Below are 17,800 nucleotides of genomic sequence, written 5' to 3'. Positions count from 1 at the left end.
TTCACTACTGCCCGCACGCGCACACGGGCACCAACGCACGCACACAGTGTCCACACCTCGGAGGCGCCGAGTGCGATGTCGACACCGATCCAGCGATTGGATTTGTGCATCCAAGATCCCCCCTGTAGCAAGTGCTGTTAGCGAGCACCTGTGAACGCCGTCACGGCGCACACGCGCGTGCACACTCGCGCGCACGTACCTGCTTGAAGGCCTCCAGAACTTCGTGGCGCTGGCTGAAGTGCTTGAAGAGGAGCTGCAGGGCTCCGGACACCAGTGGGGGGTAGTCGTGCATCGTGAGGTTGAGCAGCGCGCGCAGGAACAGCTTCCCCCCGTGGCCGTCCAGGTCGAGCAGCGCGTTCTCATCGCTGCTCTCGCCGGCGAGCGAGCCAGCCATGGAGCCAGCGATGGAGCCAGCGATGGAGCCAGCGATCAAGCGCACACACACAGACAGAGATCGCCCGCTTCGTGTTCATACACAGTCGGGGGGTATGCTGCCAGTGGTATAATAACAATGATTAACATTTCATTTATTTGGTATTTGCGCCATTCTTGTAGTCTGTGCGGGAGTTTTACGGTTCGGGGGCGGTGTTGCCGTCTTTGTACAATCCCAGTTGAGTTATCCGCGGTGTAATTTTTCAAATTTGAAACAATTTGGACCATGACGCCGGCACACAACAGCCTACTCCTTTAGAATGACGTCAGGGGATCTTTCACGTTGACTGCGGAGCAGGCAGTGCGTAGTATCTATAGTTAATACACCGGCAGTAATGACCAGGGCAGCCTGCTGGAATCGAGCCGTGAATCTCTGCAGCGAGCGGAGCTACTGTTGGGCCGCAGCACTGCCTCCCAATGCAGACAGCGAAATGGTTATCACGCGGCACCAAACACAATTCACGCTGTCAGATTATTGTAATGAGATGATGGCCGAGAGAACATCACAGCATGCCAGGGAAGCTGCCTGCCAGGAGTTGACACCCAGACTCACCTCACACCTGAGTTTCGCACATAATAGTGAATTACCGATTCATTTGTACGGCGACTCATCAGTTCATTCGTTCACGAGCGGCGCGCTTTACCTTCCGTGAAATATTGCTTCTGCCTGTTCTCCAATCCTCTTGAGGTCAAGACCTGAAAATGGTGAAAATGAAAACGGCGTCAAGTTTCAAGTCCAGGGTTCCCGTTGTTGTCGAGCCACGGGAGAACTCACAGAGAGCCAGGGGGGTGGAGGAGTCTCATCCGCAAGAGGGACCTGGGTCGCCAAAATGACAAAAGCCAAAAAGACGAAAAAAAACGAGCACAGCGCAGCAAGGGAAACGAATATAAATCGGGCAAAAGAAACTGCGTTACAGAAAGAAAAAAACAGTGCAGAAACACGAATCGATATTCCATAAATTAGTTTCCAGGAACAAGTATTTGCGTGGACAAATAACTTTAAAAAAAGAAAATTGCAGTCAAATTAACTTGCAGAAACAGCAACGTAGACTTAGGACTATTATTGGCACTCATTTTGTAAACAGACGAGGGTACGCACATATCCAAAACAACTTACAGCAAAGAACAGTACAAAACGGGACTTTTTTTGCCAGTATCAATGTATGAAAAAATAAGAATAGGCTTTACAATTTCTGGCAATGAAACAGGTGTTAAGATGTTCAAACACCAAATAGAAACCTTTTGCAAGGAATCAAGTCCGCATTAACCGCACGTACTTGTGGTGAACATGCAAACAAACACGCTCTGATAATATATGCATCGTCTTTGAAACGGATTGGCCTACACCAGAGACAGCCTTCTTCAGGGCCTCGTCTCGGCAGTGTCAGACCAGCGAACGCCAACAGGCGAGCACTACAAAGACCACGCCGCCACTATCTTGCTACAGGACGCCACTTTGTTTATCCCGGAAAAGCCTCAACAAGGCCTCGCGGCACCGTTTAGGCCGTTCGAAAGCCGTAGGAGAGACTCACACCGCACCACACCACACCGCACCACACCGCACCAAACTACACCACACCGCACCACACCGCACCACACCGCACCACACCACACCGCACCACACCGCGGCGTCGCGTGAGAGACCGCGGTGCGAGTGCCGTACCGGAGGGCTCGCGGAAGGTCAGCTCGGTCATGCTCTCCTCCACCACGGGGCTGCTGTTCTCCTCGAACTGGTGCTTGAAGATGGAGAGGAGGCACGAGATGCGGTAGTCCAGGCGGACGTTGAGGATGAACTGCAATCATCGTGGGGGGAGGGGGGGGGGGCAAGGTGGTGGCAAAGAAAGACAAAGATCCCCAGGTGGTGCAGGCTTCAACAGGCTGCAGGGCCAAGTGGTGTTGACGAGCACCTATGAAGGCCAGCACTGGCACGAAGGGGTGGGTGGGTGGCCAGCACCACGCCCTGCCGCCTTTGTCTCCCGAGTGACGATGTTTACACATCGTGTCAGGTACTCATTTGAGACCGAGTCGACATAGGGGGGGCCCAAGGTTCAAATAATCATCAATGGTGTTGGCGGCCGTGAGTGGGAATCGAACAAGGCGCGACTGGGCGATCGGTCCCGCGTGTGCTCGTGTGCGTTCGTGCGGACACGCGTGTGCGCGTGTGTGTGTGTGTGCGTGTGTGTGTGTGTGTGCGTGTGTGTGTGTGTGTGTGCGCATGTGTGTGTGTGTTTGCGTGTGTGTGTGTGTGTGTGCGTGTGTGTGTGTGTGCGTGTGTGTGTGTGTGTGCGTGTGTGTGCGCGCTCGTGCAGGCACCTGCAGGATCTCGATGATCTTCAGCTTGGTGTCCATCACGGTGATGTCCTCGTCCTCCCCGTTGCCGTTGCCCACCGGCTTGCGTCGCGCCACGTCCGTGCCGTGGCCGCCCTGCCCCGCCGCGTTCAAGGTGCCGCCCCTCAGCACCATCTGCGTCATCATCTCCCCCACGCCGTGGATCGAGCGCATCACGCGGCTCGCTGGGGCGACAGCGGCGGCAGGAGAGGAGAGAGGGGAAGGGCCGTGAAATTGCCGAGGGATTAGCGACGGCCGCCTACTGGGAGGCTGGCTGCTGCGTAACGTCACCTCGCACGCTTAGCGGACAGCTGCCGCTCGCTGGAGGTGCCCTTTAAAACGCGTCGATGAGATGCGACGTGAAGCGCTTCGTCGCGTGGCGAGGAGCGGGGACGGCAGGAGGGGGAGGAGGAGGAGGGGAGCGGCGTCGCGGGGCCTCACCGCTGGGAACGTCGCCGCCGCCGCCGCCGCCGCCGCCGTGCTTGCCCAGGCGATCGCCGGCGAAGGCCGGGAAGGTCTCCACGCAGTCGAGGAAGGCGAGCAGCGTCTTGGTGAGACGCAGGAGGTTGCTGAACGTGTAGAAGCCGAAGTAGATGAGGTTCCTGGCCAGGTTCACCACCTAGCAGGGACGGAGGAGCGACAACAGACTTTAGAAACCCGTTTTAAATCACAACTGGGTTTGTGAGAGTCATACGGGTCTCTATGCAAGTCTATGAGTCTCTATGTAAGTCTATGGGTCGCTATGCAAGCCTATGGGTCGTTATGCAAGTCTATGGGTCTCTATGTAAGTCTATGGGTCTTGGGGTCTCTATGTGAGTCTATGGGTTACTATGTGAGTCTATGGGTCACTATGTAAGCCTATGGGTCGTTATGCAAGTCTATGGGTCTCTATGCAAGTCTATGGGTCTCGGGGTCTCTATGTGAGTCTATGGGTCTCTATGTAAGTCTATGGGTCTTGGGTTCTCTATGTGAGTCTATGGGTCTCTATGCAAGTCTATGGGTCTCGGGGTCTCTATGTGAGTCTATGGGTCTCTCTGCAAGTCTATGGGTCTCGGGGTCTCTATGCGAGTCTATGGGTCTTGGTGGAAGTTGTTGGTGGCTGGGCTGAGTCCATCACCGCACTACGCTCGACAACCCGGGTTTAATGAGAGGATGGCTGAAACCCAGAATTCAAGCCCATCATGCTCAGCGTTTCTTCTCGAGCCACGAGAGGTTAGGGGCAAGGGGGCGGAGTGGGGGCGGAGTGGGGGCGGAGTGGGGGCGGAGTGGGGGCGGCCTCGCCTCGTAGGTCAACTTGTTCTTGTCGCCGTCGGAGAAGGGGTTGCTCTGGTCGACGACGGTGCGCAGGTAGTCCTCCACGAAGGCGATCGTCTCCTTGAAGCGAGACTGACTCTCCGCAGTCGACGTCCCGTTACACGCGTCGTAGCTGCGCGCGCACACGAGGGTGGGAGTGGGCGCAGGGATGTGTGGATCTGGACCTCCCCGAGGTCGACTCGGCCTCAAATGTGAACGAAATGCGGCGGTGTAAACAGTCGCCACTAGGGAGACGAAGGCGGCCGGGCGTAGTGCTGGCCACTCACCCCCTTGTGTGCCGTGCCGGCCTTCATAGGTGCTACTCGCTAACAGCACTTGCCCCAACAGTCTGCCAAGGCTATACGAAGGACCTTTGTCTTTGTCAGAAACGCAAACATCCCCCAGGCTGGTGGGGCAAGTGCTGTTAGCGAGCGCCGATGAAGGCCGGTGTTAGAATCCGCGGTGTTAGTATATATGTGTGAGTTGCATGCATGCTGTTAGTACGCGCATGTATCGCACGTACAAACACACACACACGAGCGCTCGTCTCCCCGCCGTGGACTTACTCGTTGATGGTGATGCGCGTCGGCACCTTGTACCAGAGGCGCGCGTATCGCACCGGGGTCACGGGCTCCTGGGGGTCGCGGTCCACGTGCAGGTGCAGCATGAGGCGCGAGAAGGAGGCGCGCAGGTCGTAGGGCAGCCCCTCGTCCGACATGCAGTGCAGGATCAGCTCGACGCTCAGCTCCGAGGAGAGGCGGTCGATGGCGAGGTACTGCCGGTCCAGGCACATCCTCGAGAAGAGGTTCAGCTGGTACCTGCGCGGGAGGGCGGAGGTGGCGGAGGTGGCGGAGGTGGCGGAGCGGTGGAGGGGGGGCACGGTAGACACGTAGACGTGCGTTACACGCAGGAGAGAGACGGAGAGAGCGGCGCCAACTTAAGCCACGATTCCTCGCAAAGCGTCGGGAGTTGCGGCCGCGAGCGTCGGTTTCCAGACCTGTAGTAGACGAGGATCTCGTCGTCGTCGGCGTTGAAGGTGCGCGAGCTCTCGGCCAGCGCTCGCACCGACTTGCTGTGCGGCGACTTCTCCGAGTCGCGCCAGTACAGCCACACCTCGCAGTACTGGTTCGTGGCCGTCATCTGGCACAGCCTGGCGGGCGCACGCACACGGACGACGCGCGGCCGCGGGGATCGAGCGGGGTTCAACGCGGAGGGTCGTACGGCAAGGGGGTTGTCGCAGATGGGCGCGCTAGTGGGTGAGGGGCGTTGAGTGGGCGAGAGGCTGAATGAGTGGGTGGGTCAGTAAGGAGGGTGGGCAGAGAGGGTGGAAGAGTTGGTGGGTCTCAGTGAGGAAGGAAGCAGAGGTGGGACAAAGTCATTGTTATGCAAGTCCAAGTCGAGTCTGAAGTCATCAAATTCATGACTCGAGTCTGACTCGAGTCCAAGTCACATGACTCGAGTCCACACCTCAGAGGTGGGACAAAGTCATTGTTATGCAAGTCCAAGTCGAGTCTGAAGTCATCAAATTCATGACTCGAGTCTGACTCGAGTCCAAGTCACATGACTCGAGTCCACACCTCTGGAAGGAAGAGAGTTATTGAGTTTGTGGGTGAGGAGGTAAGCGAGTTGGCCAGTTGGTGGGTGGGTGAGTTGGTGGGTGAGTTGGTGGGTGGGTGAGTTGGTGGGTGGGTGGGTGAGTTGGTGGGTGAGTTGGTGGGTAGGTGAGTTGGTGGGTGAGTTGGTGGGTGGGTGAGTTGGTGAGTGGGTGGGTGGGTGAGTGGGTGAGTTGGTGGGTGGGTGAGTTGGTGAGTTGGTGAGTGGGTGGGTGGGTGAGTGGGTGAGTTGGTGGGTGGGTGAGTTGGTGATGGGGGGCCCTCACTTGGTCTCCAGCAGGATGTCCGAGTTGGTGGGGTTGAGCACCGACTTGCAAATGAGCTCCTGCGTGACGGCGATGGCCGTGTGGTTGGAGACACACAGGTCGGCCAGGTACTCCAGGAACCTGCAGGGCGGACACGGCGACCCTCGTTAACCGCCGTGAACCAGTCACCCGGAACGAACCTGCACCGCCCTCGCCAGCGGCGGAGCGAGGGAGCGAGCGTGCGCAGGCGGTGCACCTGCACCTGGGGAGCCCATGGGCCACCCCAGGCACCGGGCCACGAAGGGGGGGGGAGACACATGGATAGCGCTTTACTGTCGCGGCTGTGGGCGGCACCTGGGCTCGCGGTTCTTGCGCAGGAGGCTCACGAAGGTGTCCACCTCGGCGGCCGTGATGTGCTTCTCGAGCAGCTTGCGGTTGTTGTGCAGCAGCGCGGTGATGGTGTCCTCCGCCAGCACGTCGTAGCCAATCTGCTTCTGCATGAAGCCGAACTGCTTGGCGATGTACTCCTGTGGGGAGGGGGGGCGGGGGTGGGGGGGCACATGATGAAGATTGCTCGGTGATTGGAAGCTCCCTTTGCTGTGCAGTGAATATAAATATTACCGTTGGCTTGTCCTGGATTATGATTGGACGCTACCTGTACTGTGAGTATAATCATTATCGCTAAGCTCTTGGCTTTTAATTGTAGTTTGTCTGCGTTCTATCCGTAACAAGAATGCAGTTATCCACAGGTTGTACTGTGCGTAGCAATACCAGCAGCAACAATAATTATCATCGTTATTCTATCACGGCACTGGCTGAGCGAGGCGTTTGTCCACCTGGTTCTTGCGGTAGTCCTGCTGCGAGTGGCGCAGCACGCGGTAGCACAGCTGGCAGATGTACTTGTAGGGCGCGTGCTTCTGGTCGGAGAGCTCCTCCAGCCGCAGCAGCGACTCTCGCCCGTTCCCCGAGAACGGAGCCTGCAGCAGCCGGAAGATCTGCGCGCCAAAAAAAAAAAAAACACGGAACGCAACCTCAACGGTAAAAATCTGAATCGGAATCTTTACAAGGACTCCTCTACTTATGAACACACTCGACTTACGAACTTTCAGAGATACGAACAAACCTATTCCGTCTGTCCAGTTGCCTGCAGAACGTGAAGAACCAGTGGCATCTACGTCTACAGGAGATTATACAACTTTTAAAGCATTCGCCATTTTTAGTGCACATGCCGTCCAACACGTTTAGAATCGATAGGAGTAAAGTTGAACTTACGAACAGACCTCTGGAACCTAACTCGTTCGTAAGTCGAGGAGTCCCTGTACTTAGACTGGAGGAGGAATCCGATGAGCTATGAAGCTCTTTTTCACAGATGTCCAGTTGGGGCGGGTCATAAAGTTACAGAGGAGGGCCCAGATGGCATGGGTGGGCAGAGATGCGGGTGAAGTGGATGATGTGTGGGTGTGTGAGTGGGTGGCCAAGGGGAGTGAGCGTGCGTGCATGTGGATGATTGGTCAATCTGTCCGTGAACAAGTGAATGAATAAGTGAGTCAATGGGTGAGTAAGGAAATGAGTGTGTCGATGAGTGTGCGGGCGAATGAGTAAATTAACAGGTGAGCGAGTAAGGGGAGCGAGTGAGTGAGCGAACGAGCAGGTTTAGCGAGCGCGCATATGCGAGCAGACGGGGGGCGTGACGTGGCGGTTGACAGAGTAGTAATTTGCGAGCAGGCGAACGATCCGCGCGTCACGACAGCGACGACCACGGCGAGGTGGCGGGCGACGCGACGCACCTGCTTGAGGATGTTCTGCTCGCGCGTCAGCTTCTGCCGCTCGCGGTTGGGCTTGGAGATGGCCACCTTGAGGGGCTCCTGCCCGTTGTTGGGGATGTCGGCGATGAAGAAGATCAGGTCCTCCAGCAGCTTCGTGACGAACCTGGCGGAGGGGCGGAGGGTCACCAAGCCGCCGCGAACCCCGGCACGGATCGGCCAGTCGACGAACCGCAGCGTCGGCACGAGCCCTAACGGGGGCAGCCGCCAATCACCTCTCCTGCCCCGCCCACCTTTCTCACAAGCCCCGCCCACCAATAATAATGATGATGATGATGACGAGCATCTCCCAATGGTGCGCCATCCGCGGGAGGCGCACTTCGGTCGAGGCGTTTTCAGCCAACTGGCGACGAGTTGTTCACAAGTTGCGGGAGGAGAAAACCGGAGCACCCCGAGAATAGCCCCCACGCGTGTGCCAGCGGCGCCTTCCGCGACGTGCAACACTCGCGCGGCCCACCCGGCCCTCGCTGCCGCCTCCACGGGGCCACAGGATTTCAGTCCACATGCAGAGCAGCCGCCGCTGCATCGGCCGTCCCCGCCGGCCATCACACAACCCCAGCCCCCCCACCAGCCCCCACCAGCCCCCAAACCGTGCTCACTTGCGCTCGTTGTGCGTGAGGTCGGCCTTCTCCATGCTGTCGGAGACGAGCGCGAGCACCTTGCAGGCGTCGTTGGCGAAGTCGAGGTCGCGCACCTCCGCGGGCGACACGGGCACGATGGCGAACGCCTCCTTGTCCTCCTTGAGCGGCGACGTGCCGATCTTGAGCATGACGGGGCGCTCCTCGGACGCGTCGATGGGGATGAACGTGCTGTGCACCCACGTGTTGGTGCACAGGTGGCGCAGGCGCACAAACGAGTTGCTGCGGGACAGCGACGCAGCGGAGGCAGGGAGGGGGAGAGAGGGAGAGGAGTTACCCGCTGCGTGGACATGTGGACGCGTCGAGCCCTCGGGGTGGACCAGCTGCGATCGCCTGCGAGGGTTTTGCGCGTTCATGCCGAGTGTGTGGCGTGCCCTCGAAGCTAAGCAGGTTCGAGCCTGGACAGTGCCGGGAAAGGGGATCCACCGTGCACACGACAGGTGCTATGGGCTGCTGCGGGGCTACGTGGCTCGCAGCAGCAGCATTCACCCTACGCACAGACTTCTTAGAGACTAAAGGCCACCACCTTTTTATTGAAGGCCCCACACTCTCTCGCCTGGCTTTCGAGCGACGCAAATTTTGGCTCGGCGCCTCAGAGTCACGCTCATTTAACTCCGCAAAACGCGGCGTGCGTTACACATTGCATCATAGTAATTATCGTCATTGTTGTTGTTGTTGTTGTTTGCTGCTATCATCGTCTGCGTGGCTTGGGGCGCCACGGTGGCAAGATGTTAATTACCTCACCTGGTATACAGGAGGTCGTGGGTGCAATGCCGACCCTGACCCCTGTATGTTTGGAGTTTGCGTGTTCTCTCTCCCTGTGGTCACGTGGATTTTTCTCCAGGTCCTCCGGTTTTTCCCTCCACATTTAGAAACACGCGTTTAGAGTATTTGGCCTCTATACGTTTCCACATTGATGAGCCAACTTTGTTGAGATATCATTTGCGGCCAGGTCGCTTCTAAAAAATGAGCTACATAGCCCCCGTGGGGCCTTACCTGGTAAAATAAAAAAAATGTTTTTGTTAACAGCTTTTAGTTTGTTGACCCCCGTTACAATCCGGGCGGCGCCCCTCACCGTGGCACGAGCGAGTCCCCGCGCTGCAGCGTCGTGGGATCCAGCTCGAAGATGGAGGCGATGTCGTCTCCGTGCGGCACCGAGATGAGCGTGAAGTGGATGTGCTCCTGGCGCCGGCGGGCGCGCGTCCGCGGGCCCTCCGGCGGAAACTCCGTCTCCACCTGCACGGCGAGGACCGACCAGCCAGGTTGTACGTCTGTGTGCTGCGCTGGGGGAGCGGTGGTGCAGCGGTTAGCGCCACGCTGCGCTACGAACCTGGCGAACCAGGTTCGATTCCCGCTCACGGTCAACACCAGTGACGATTATCTGAACCGGTCCAAGGCCTCCCCTACCACCAAAGACAAAGATCCCCCATATAGCCTTAACAGACTGTTGGGTGTGAAGTGCTCTGAGCGAGCCTCAAATGAGTACCTGGTGTGGTGTGTAAACATCGCCACAGGGGAGACAAAGGCGGCTGGCCGTGGTGCTGTCCACCTACCCCCTCGTGCGCCGTTTTTAATGTGGTCATTTGTGTCCGGCTAAGACCATCAACTCAGCCAACGCTTGGTCTGCACAGTGGGAGCGCAGCACTCTCCCACCCACTCTGCCAACGAGAGTAACGTTTGTGGTACGGCCCTCAAAACCCACGTGGTTCATTCTCACTCACTGCACTTGAGAACCCGGTTTAATCACAGGCAGTGGCCAGAAACCGGATTGGAACTGAACAGCTCAGCGCTCTGACCCCTGACCCCCAAGCCACTCGGCCCGCCTCTGCAACGCGTGACCTGGCGGCCGCGTGAGCAGTGAGCGAGGAGTGCGTGATGTGAGGTGAGCGACGTGAGCGATGTGAGCGAGTGAGTGAGTGAGTGAGGTGAGCGATGCAGCGAGTGAGCGAGTGAGGAGTGAGGGTGAGCGAGGTGAGTGAGGAGCGAGTGAGTGAGTGCGTTGCAGCGGTCTTCGTCGTTCTCGCCTCTCCCTCCTCCGTCCGGCACTTCGTTGCCAACGGCCGCGCACAATGCGGTACTCACGGGGGTTTGCGGGGAAGCCACACTGCCTTCGTCCTGGTAATCGGGGTTGATCTAGGACGATATAAAACATATTGAAATAAACTCATTAGCGGCTCATTCGCAACCAAGCGATAATGACAACGATGACGGCCTTTATTTACAACAACGAATGCACACTCAGCCGCATGCACACATACCCACGGCCATTTTGCATAGCCCCGCCCACTACTCCAGTAGCCCCGCCCACTTCTCCGATAGCCCCGCCCACTATTCCTGTAGCCCCGCCCACTATTCCGGTAGCCCCGCCCACTACTCCGGTAGCCCCGCCCACTACTCCGGTAGCCCCGCCCACTACTCCGGTAGCCCCGCCCACTGATGGGTAGCCCCGTCCACTACTCAGGTAGCCCCGCCCACTGATGGGTAGCCCCGCCCACTACTCCGGTAGCCCCGCCCACTACTCCGGTAGCCCCGCCCACTACTCCGGTAGCCCCGCCCACTACTCCGGTAGCCCCGCCCACTGATGGGTAGCCCCGTCCACTACTCAGGTAGCCCCGCCCACTGATGGGTAGCCCCGCCCACTACTCTGGTAGCCCCGCCCTCTGCCCACATCACGAGTCGAGATTGACCCTTCACCGGATTGGCACAGATCACGGAAGATGCCGATGCCTCGTGCGCGAGTGCACGACTCTCCAACACCAAACCGATGACCGTATCGCTTCGCACTGCCCCAACCCAACGCTGTATGGAGTTGAAGGCGGCGAATCCGCCGTTTTCGCCAAATCTCAGACAAAGCAACGCGATGTCTCAGTCACCTGCAATGGCAGCTGCTCTTCACTGGTCGTGCGAAATTATCGCGAGTCGAGCGCCAGGCCAGAAACGCGTTCACAAGCAGGGGGGGGGGGGGGAGTGGTGACGTCATGGCCGCTCCGGGGACGCTCGGTGGCTCTAGCGGTGGTGGCACTAGCGGTGTCCCGAGCGGAGCTCACCTCTGCCGCGAGGTATTTCTCCGTAGCCAGGTGCTTGAAGCGGAAGAGCGTGTTCCAGTGTCCGGCGCCACCACGGCACGGGCAGTGCTGCACCACCTGATGGCGACAGCGGCGACAACGGCGATGGCGTCAGCGGTCGCGGCCGTGGGCCGGGGGGTTTCTCACTCGCGTCTCATCGCGTCTCATCGCGTCTCATCGCGTCTTCTCGTGTCGCCGGGCAGAAACGCAACAAATCAGACCGGCGACAGCTTGGGGAGGCCTTCATCCAGCAGTGGATTGATCATGGCTGATGATAATAAAGTCAAGGCGCCCTTCCTCCTCTAGCCCAGCTTAAATATACGCTGCCAAGCTTGGTGGTGTTCATTCAGACGCTGTCTTTCCGACAGCCCTGTTCTTCACCTGAGGACGGCTGCTTGCGTTGTGGCCGAAACGTCGTGAGAATTGTATTTTATTATGTTTTATTTTAATTATTTTATTATTTCTCTTCTACGTGACTTTACCGAAAGAACCAAGAAGATGAATCCCTGCAGTCACGAAAGCTTTAAATCGAAAAATAAAGTCAGAGTGATGTTCTGCTCAAATGAGCAATGAGGCATTGGTGCTCAACCTCCTGTTTGCAGTCCTGAGGCAGTGGTGGAAAGTCCACATTCTTATGGTGGGGGCATGTCTCTCCATAGGACAACACCTTCCCACAAAGTGGCAGCTTAAAACCCAGAGGGATGATGTGGCGAGTCAACACCCAGCCAGGATGTGAACTCGCAACCTTGTGACCGCGAGCAGCTTGCTGTACACATCTATCTTTGTTCAACCTCTTTCCCACCGTACGCCGAGCAGATGACGAAGGCGACGCGTGCACGATGCTCCGCAGATTCGAGCGCCCTGGAAAGCAAAACGCGATCGAACCCGAGGCGAGCGGCAGACACTCCCACGTGAGGTCTTGGCCGGGGGCGCACGCACCTCGACCTCCCAGAGTGCCTTGGGGCTGGTGGCGGAGGTGGCGGACTCGCGCAGCGTCGTGCGCAGGAACACGTACTCCTTCTTCTCCTTGTAGACGTCGCACGTCAGGAACTTCTCCTGCTCCGCGTGGAAGAGACGCACCACGTCCCCCTGCAGAGCAAACATGGTCAGGAACGGTCCACGCCGTTAATTTAACACGTGGGCTTTCGCCACCGATAATATTCAGCATCTTTACGGCGTATTAGCAATTCGCCACGAGCCGAACTGCCGTACCGAATGGTCCTTTTTCAGCACAGCACGTGGGGCGACGTCGCACGCCACGGCCAAAACAACGACTCGGCCTGGTGGCGGCGCGCATGGCGAGCGTGGTGGGTGTGGTGAGCGTGGTGAGCATGGTGTGCGTGGTGAGCGTGGTGAGTGTGGTGAGGGTGGTGAGTGTGGTGAGCGTGGTGAGTGTGGTGAGTGTGGTGAGTGTGGCGAGTGTGGTGAGCGTGGTGAGCGTGGTGAGCGTGGTGAGCGTGGCGAGTGTGGCGAGTGTGGTGAGTGTGGCGAGTGTGGCGAGTGTGGTGAGTGTGGTGAGTGTGGTGAGTGAGGCGCGCGTGGTGAGTGTGGTGAGTGTGGTGAGCGTGGTGAGTGTGGTGAGCGTGGTGAGCGTGGCGAGTGTGGTGAGTGTGGTGAGTGTGGTGAGTGAGGCGCGCGTGGTGAGTGTGGTGAGCGTGGTGAGTGTGGTGAGTGTGGTGAGCGTGGTGAGTGTGGTGAGTGTGGTGAGTGTGGTGAGCGTGGCGAGTGTGGTGAGTGAGGCGCGCGTGGTGAGTGTGGTGAGCGTGGTGAGTGTGGTGAGTGTGGTGAGTGTGGTGAGTGTGGTGAGTGAGGCGCGCGTGGTGAGTGTGGTGAGCGTGGTGAGTGTGCTAGTGGTGAGCGTGGTGGTGAGCGTGGTGAGCGTGGTGAGCGTGGTGAGCGTGGTGAGTGTGGTGAGAGCGGCGAGCGCGGCGAGCGCGGCGAGCGCGGTGAGCGTGGTGAGCGTGGTGAGCGTGGTGAGCGTGGTGAGCGTGGCGAGTGTGGTGAGCGTCAGTGCAGACCGATCGTTTTGGACTTTCCCTTGTGTGTGCACTCTGTTACCGCCAACCCTCTCAGAAATGCCGTCTCCACCTCCATCAAGAAGTAACAGAAAGGGGCTGAAGTATAAAATCCTGAGTCTGCGAGACAAATCCAAAGTTTAGGACAGAATTGATGCAGGGTGTGTGTCGATGCGTATGCGGTGTGAAAAGTTTGGAAAACTAATTTGGATTATTTTTCTAATGGGCCAGGAGGCACTGGGGAGTACCGTTGGACATAGTTTGGAATACTGGATAATTCGGCAAGGCCACAGCCCCATATGTGTCGAATTAACAAGACACATCGTCGATATCATCATCGTGAACGTCAACATCACCGTCGGCATCGGTTTAACCATGACCAACACCACGTCATGTTTCGACGGTGGCGCCTGCTCCCGCGCAGTACATCGCATGGAGACCCAGGGGGCACTCGAGCCCAGGGGGGGGGGGGGGGGGCAAGGTGACTTCCAGTGGGCGTAACACCCACCACGATCGTCAACGTGACAATCAGCAGCAGCAGCAGCACTATGACCACCACCAAAGACAAAGATACCCCGTCCAGCCTAACAGACTGTTGGGGCAAGTGCTGTTAGCGAGCACCGATGAAGTCTGGTAATGGCCCACGAGGGGGTGGGTGGGCAGCACCACGCCCGACCGTCTTTGTCTCCCCAGCGGCGATGTTTACGCACCGCACCGGGTACTCATTTGAGGCTGAGTCGACCTAAGGGAGGCCCAGAACCGGTTCAGATAATCGTCACCGGTGTTGGCTGTTAGCGGGAATCGAACTCGGGTCGCATGGCTTGTAGTACAGCGCGCTAACCACTACACCACCATCATCAACATCACCATCATCAACATCACCATCATCAACATCACCATCAGCAACATCATTATGGCCTCTGTCTGGAAGCTGGCAAAGTGCCCTCTTGATGGACGGACGTAAAATTCCCCGGGCAACGCGGTAGGTAAGCAGCTCGACGGCTCACTTTAATAACGGACGAACGAGTGAGTTAATTAATGATCTCACGAGTGAAATAAGTGAATGAGTAAATGAATGAGTGAATGAATGATTGCGTGAAATTAATGAACGAGTGAATGAACGAGTACGTGAATGAGTGCATGAATGAGTGCATGAATGAGTGCATGAATAAGTGCATGAATGAGTGCATGAATGAGTGCATGAATGAGTGCAGGAACACATACCCCTTTGAGGATGTCCTCCTGGTTGTCGCTGTACTTCATGAAGAGTGTGATCTTCCAGCTCGTGTCGCACTGCACCGAATTCACCTGCGCAACACGCACCGCAAACGGACCTAACGGATCTGGATACGTATGATTCCGACCGCCAAATTTAGCCCGATCGTGTCTCACCGGTGCCGTGTCAGATCTCCCGTACGGCAGGGCGATCCTTCGCGTTGGAGAACGGCCCACGGAAGCGGCTACCGCAGAGCTACCTCTGAAGAGCCCTTGAAGCGAGTTCTAATCTACCCAGTAGGCGGTAGCCCACTCCCACCTGACCCTCTTGCTCAGAGAGTAATTCTCATGGCACGAAATCAAACTGATGCTCGTAACTCTCGGAGCGCAGAACTCAATTGAATGTGATGCCTTGTTTTGTGCGGTCATCGATGACCGGGCTCAGACCATCGACCCACTTGCACCTGGGAACCCAGTCTGAGCACAACTTAGTCTTGTGATTCTCTGGGTCTCTACGTGAGTCTATGGGTCTCTACGCGAGTCTGTCAGTCTCTAACCAAGCCGCTGGTGACGGGGCCCAGGTTTGCGCACAGCTGGCCGAATCCTGGATTAGAACCCAGGATCTCAGCGGTGCCGGTTGACTGCTCCAACGCCCGAGCCACCCGGCGACTTTAACAACGTAACAATCGACTCCGCGTCATGCGTCTGCCCTCCTCCTGGCCGCGATTGCCGTGCCGAGGCGTGGATTCGGGGTGGCTGTGTTTGTTTGACGTTCCGAGCGAGCGCGCACCTCGTTGCTGCCGGGATTGTCCACGAGCTCGAAAGTGCTCGCGTGCAGCGGCTGCCCGGCGTTCACGGGGTTCAGCACCACCTTGTCTCCCACAACCACCTGGGGGCGGCACAGCCGGGCACGGCCAGGCACGGCCAGGCACGGGGAGAGCACAACCGGTCACAACCGGTCACAACCGGTCACAACCGGTCACAACCGGTCACAACCGGTCACAAGCGGTCACAACCAGGCACGGCCGGGCACAAGTGGACACAAGCGGGTACAGCCGGACATAACCGGGCCCGGACGTACACAACCAGGCACAACTGCACAGACGCAACCGGGCACGGACGGGCACACAGCGAGACGACGACACTCAAGACGAGGGACGTCCAGGATTTGACGTCGAGCGAGACGCCGTCTGCCGCTGGCGCCGCGTCCCCCGCGTGCGCACGGCCGCCCGTGCCACGGACTCACGTTGTCGCCGGGCACGCGCAGCTTGTAGAAGGGCTGGATGTAGAACCACGAGCCCTCGTTGCCCGAGGGGTCCAGCATCACGCGCATCGCCTTCTTCTCCAGCAGCGCCGGCAGACGCTTGTTCACCGTCATGTACTTGTTGCTCTTCATGTGCAGCAGCTGGCGCACGCGCAAAGACCCCCCAACCCCCGTGCAGCCTTTAACAAGAAGCTGGGGCGAGTGCCGTTAGAAAGTGCTGCTGTCCGTCCCCTCCGCACCGCCGATTAGCACGGTTGACTACGTACGGTGCGAAAGAAGGTCGACGTTCGTACATGCATACGAGCAGCACCTGGGAAGGCCGGCACGGTACACAATGGGGTGGGTGGCCAGAACCACACCCGGCCACTTTTGCCCCACTTGGTGGCGATGTTTACACATTGCACCCGGTACTCATTTAAAGCTGAGTTGACCTCGGGGAGACCCGGGACCGGTTCAGAATATCGTCACGGGTGTTGGCTGTCGTGAGCGGAAATTGAACTCGGGTCGCCGGGTTTGCAGTGCAGCGCGCTAACCGCTTCACTGCCGCTCGACGCACGCATTCGCCACTAAGTGGCAGTGACGTCACCACGGTGCTTGTGCCAGGCTATGTGCACGTTGAGGCCACGTGAAATGTTGAACGCCCGCTGGCAGGAGGTCACGGGGAAGACCCAGGTGCCACGGGTCGACTGAAATGACTGGCCGATAAATCCACTGCTGGATGAAGGCCTCCCCGCGCCGTGGTCGACGCTGTGATGGTTAATTGGCAGTAAGCGAGTCGCGGGACCATGAGAGACGGCGATGACTCAGGGAGGCCTTCATCCCACAGCGGCTCGATCGTGGCCGACGACAACGATGACGACGATCACCCGGCAAGTACCTGCACCACGTTTCCGTACTGAACGACGTTTCCCAGCAGCTTTTTGTTCTCCGTGTCGTTTTGCTTCTTTTCAAGTTCCGCGGCGTGCTGCAACGAAACAAGACACGTCACCGCCGCGCGTGGACTCGCGCAACACGCTCCGACAAAAAAACACCCGCCCGCCCGCGCTCGCCAGTGCTATCGTTCGCGATGACGACCACGATGCTCGGTCCAGGTGGTGCGCACGAAGGAACCGTGCCTGGTGGTGGCGGTTGGTTGGTGGTGGTTGAGGCGGGGGATTTGAATAAACTCGGCCGGATTCTTTCAGCTGCCGCGCCGGGAGATGGAGTCGACCCCGCGCCCTCGCGCATGGCAAGTCCAGCAGCATGCCGCCCGCGACGTTCGCTCCACGCGAGAGATGACGTCATCAGCAGCAGCGTGCGCAGTTGGCGCCACGATGGCAAGATGTTAACGACCTCGCCTGCGATGCAGGAGCTCGTGGGTTTGATCCCTACCCTGGTGCTTGCTGTCTATTTGGAGTTTGCGTGTCTCTCTCCCAGTGGTCGCGTGGATTTTTCTCCGGGTCATCAGGTTTTTCCCTCCGCATTTAGAATCAACGTGCGTTCAGAGTATTTGGCTGCTATACATTTCCACACGATAAGCCACTTTGTTGATTTGTGGCCAGGTGGTATCTGAAAAAGAGCTATATAGCTCAGTGGGCTATTACCTGGCAAAATAGAAAATTGTTTAGTTTAAATAGTTTTAGTGCTGCGGGGCCAACTTTTTGCTCTGTTTTTTTTATTTGGGCAACACTTTTTCACCGGGCAATTCCTTAACAGCGACACGGCATTATACTAAAGTTACATAAATATTTCACCGTGCGAGCGCGAGTTTATAGAACCAACCCCCCAACCCCCTTAATGGACAAAGAGACGGACGGACAGAGTTGATGCATCTTTGCGTCCAACCTTGAGATGAACAAATCGAATCGCCCCAAAGGCTTGAGAGCTTCT

At 57.8% G+C, this 17,800-nt stretch overlaps 1 protein-coding gene across 1 annotated transcript in view; it reads right to left on the bottom strand.

The window, feature by feature from the left end:
• Nucleotides 1-17,800, bottom strand: part of LOC133356515 (inositol 1,4,5-trisphosphate receptor type 1-like) — a 75,130-nt gene that overhangs the window by 29,414 nt on the left and 27,916 nt on the right. The window contains exons 4-24 of the mRNA XM_061574058.1: nt 16,809-16,895; nt 15,914-16,072; nt 15,458-15,556; nt 14,677-14,760; nt 12,377-12,526; nt 11,420-11,515; nt 10,455-10,505; nt 9,448-9,608; nt 8,334-8,594; nt 7,699-7,840; nt 6,748-6,906; nt 6,266-6,438; nt 5,933-6,052; nt 5,051-5,203; nt 4,620-4,871; nt 4,042-4,186; nt 3,202-3,379; nt 2,746-2,945; nt 2,096-2,225; nt 1,077-1,128; nt 200-365 (exon numbers count right to left, since the gene is read on the bottom strand). Of these exons, the coding sequence (XP_061430042.1) occupies nt 200-365; nt 1,077-1,128; nt 2,096-2,225; nt 2,746-2,945; nt 3,202-3,379; nt 4,042-4,186; nt 4,620-4,871; nt 5,051-5,203; nt 5,933-6,052; nt 6,266-6,438; nt 6,748-6,906; nt 7,699-7,840; nt 8,334-8,594; nt 9,448-9,608; nt 10,455-10,505; nt 11,420-11,515; nt 12,377-12,526; nt 14,677-14,760; nt 15,458-15,556; nt 15,914-16,072; nt 16,809-16,895 (3,018 nt within the window). The remainder of the gene's footprint in view (nt 1-199; nt 366-1,076; nt 1,129-2,095; nt 2,226-2,745; nt 2,946-3,201; nt 3,380-4,041; nt 4,187-4,619; nt 4,872-5,050; nt 5,204-5,932; nt 6,053-6,265; nt 6,439-6,747; nt 6,907-7,698; nt 7,841-8,333; nt 8,595-9,447; nt 9,609-10,454; nt 10,506-11,419; nt 11,516-12,376; nt 12,527-14,676; nt 14,761-15,457; nt 15,557-15,913; nt 16,073-16,808; nt 16,896-17,800) is intronic.

The sequence above is a fragment of the Lethenteron reissneri genome, chromosome 54 (genome assembly GCF_015708825.2).
Source record: "Lethenteron reissneri isolate LAM-NWPU_2019-01 chromosome 54, ASM1570882v1, whole genome shotgun sequence".
NCBI classification, from domain to species: Eukaryota; Metazoa; Chordata; class Hyperoartia; order Petromyzontiformes; family Petromyzontidae; genus Lethenteron; species Lethenteron reissneri.
The sequence above is the reverse complement of the archived record's forward strand: the minus strand, read 5'-3'. Positions and strand labels throughout refer to the sequence as shown.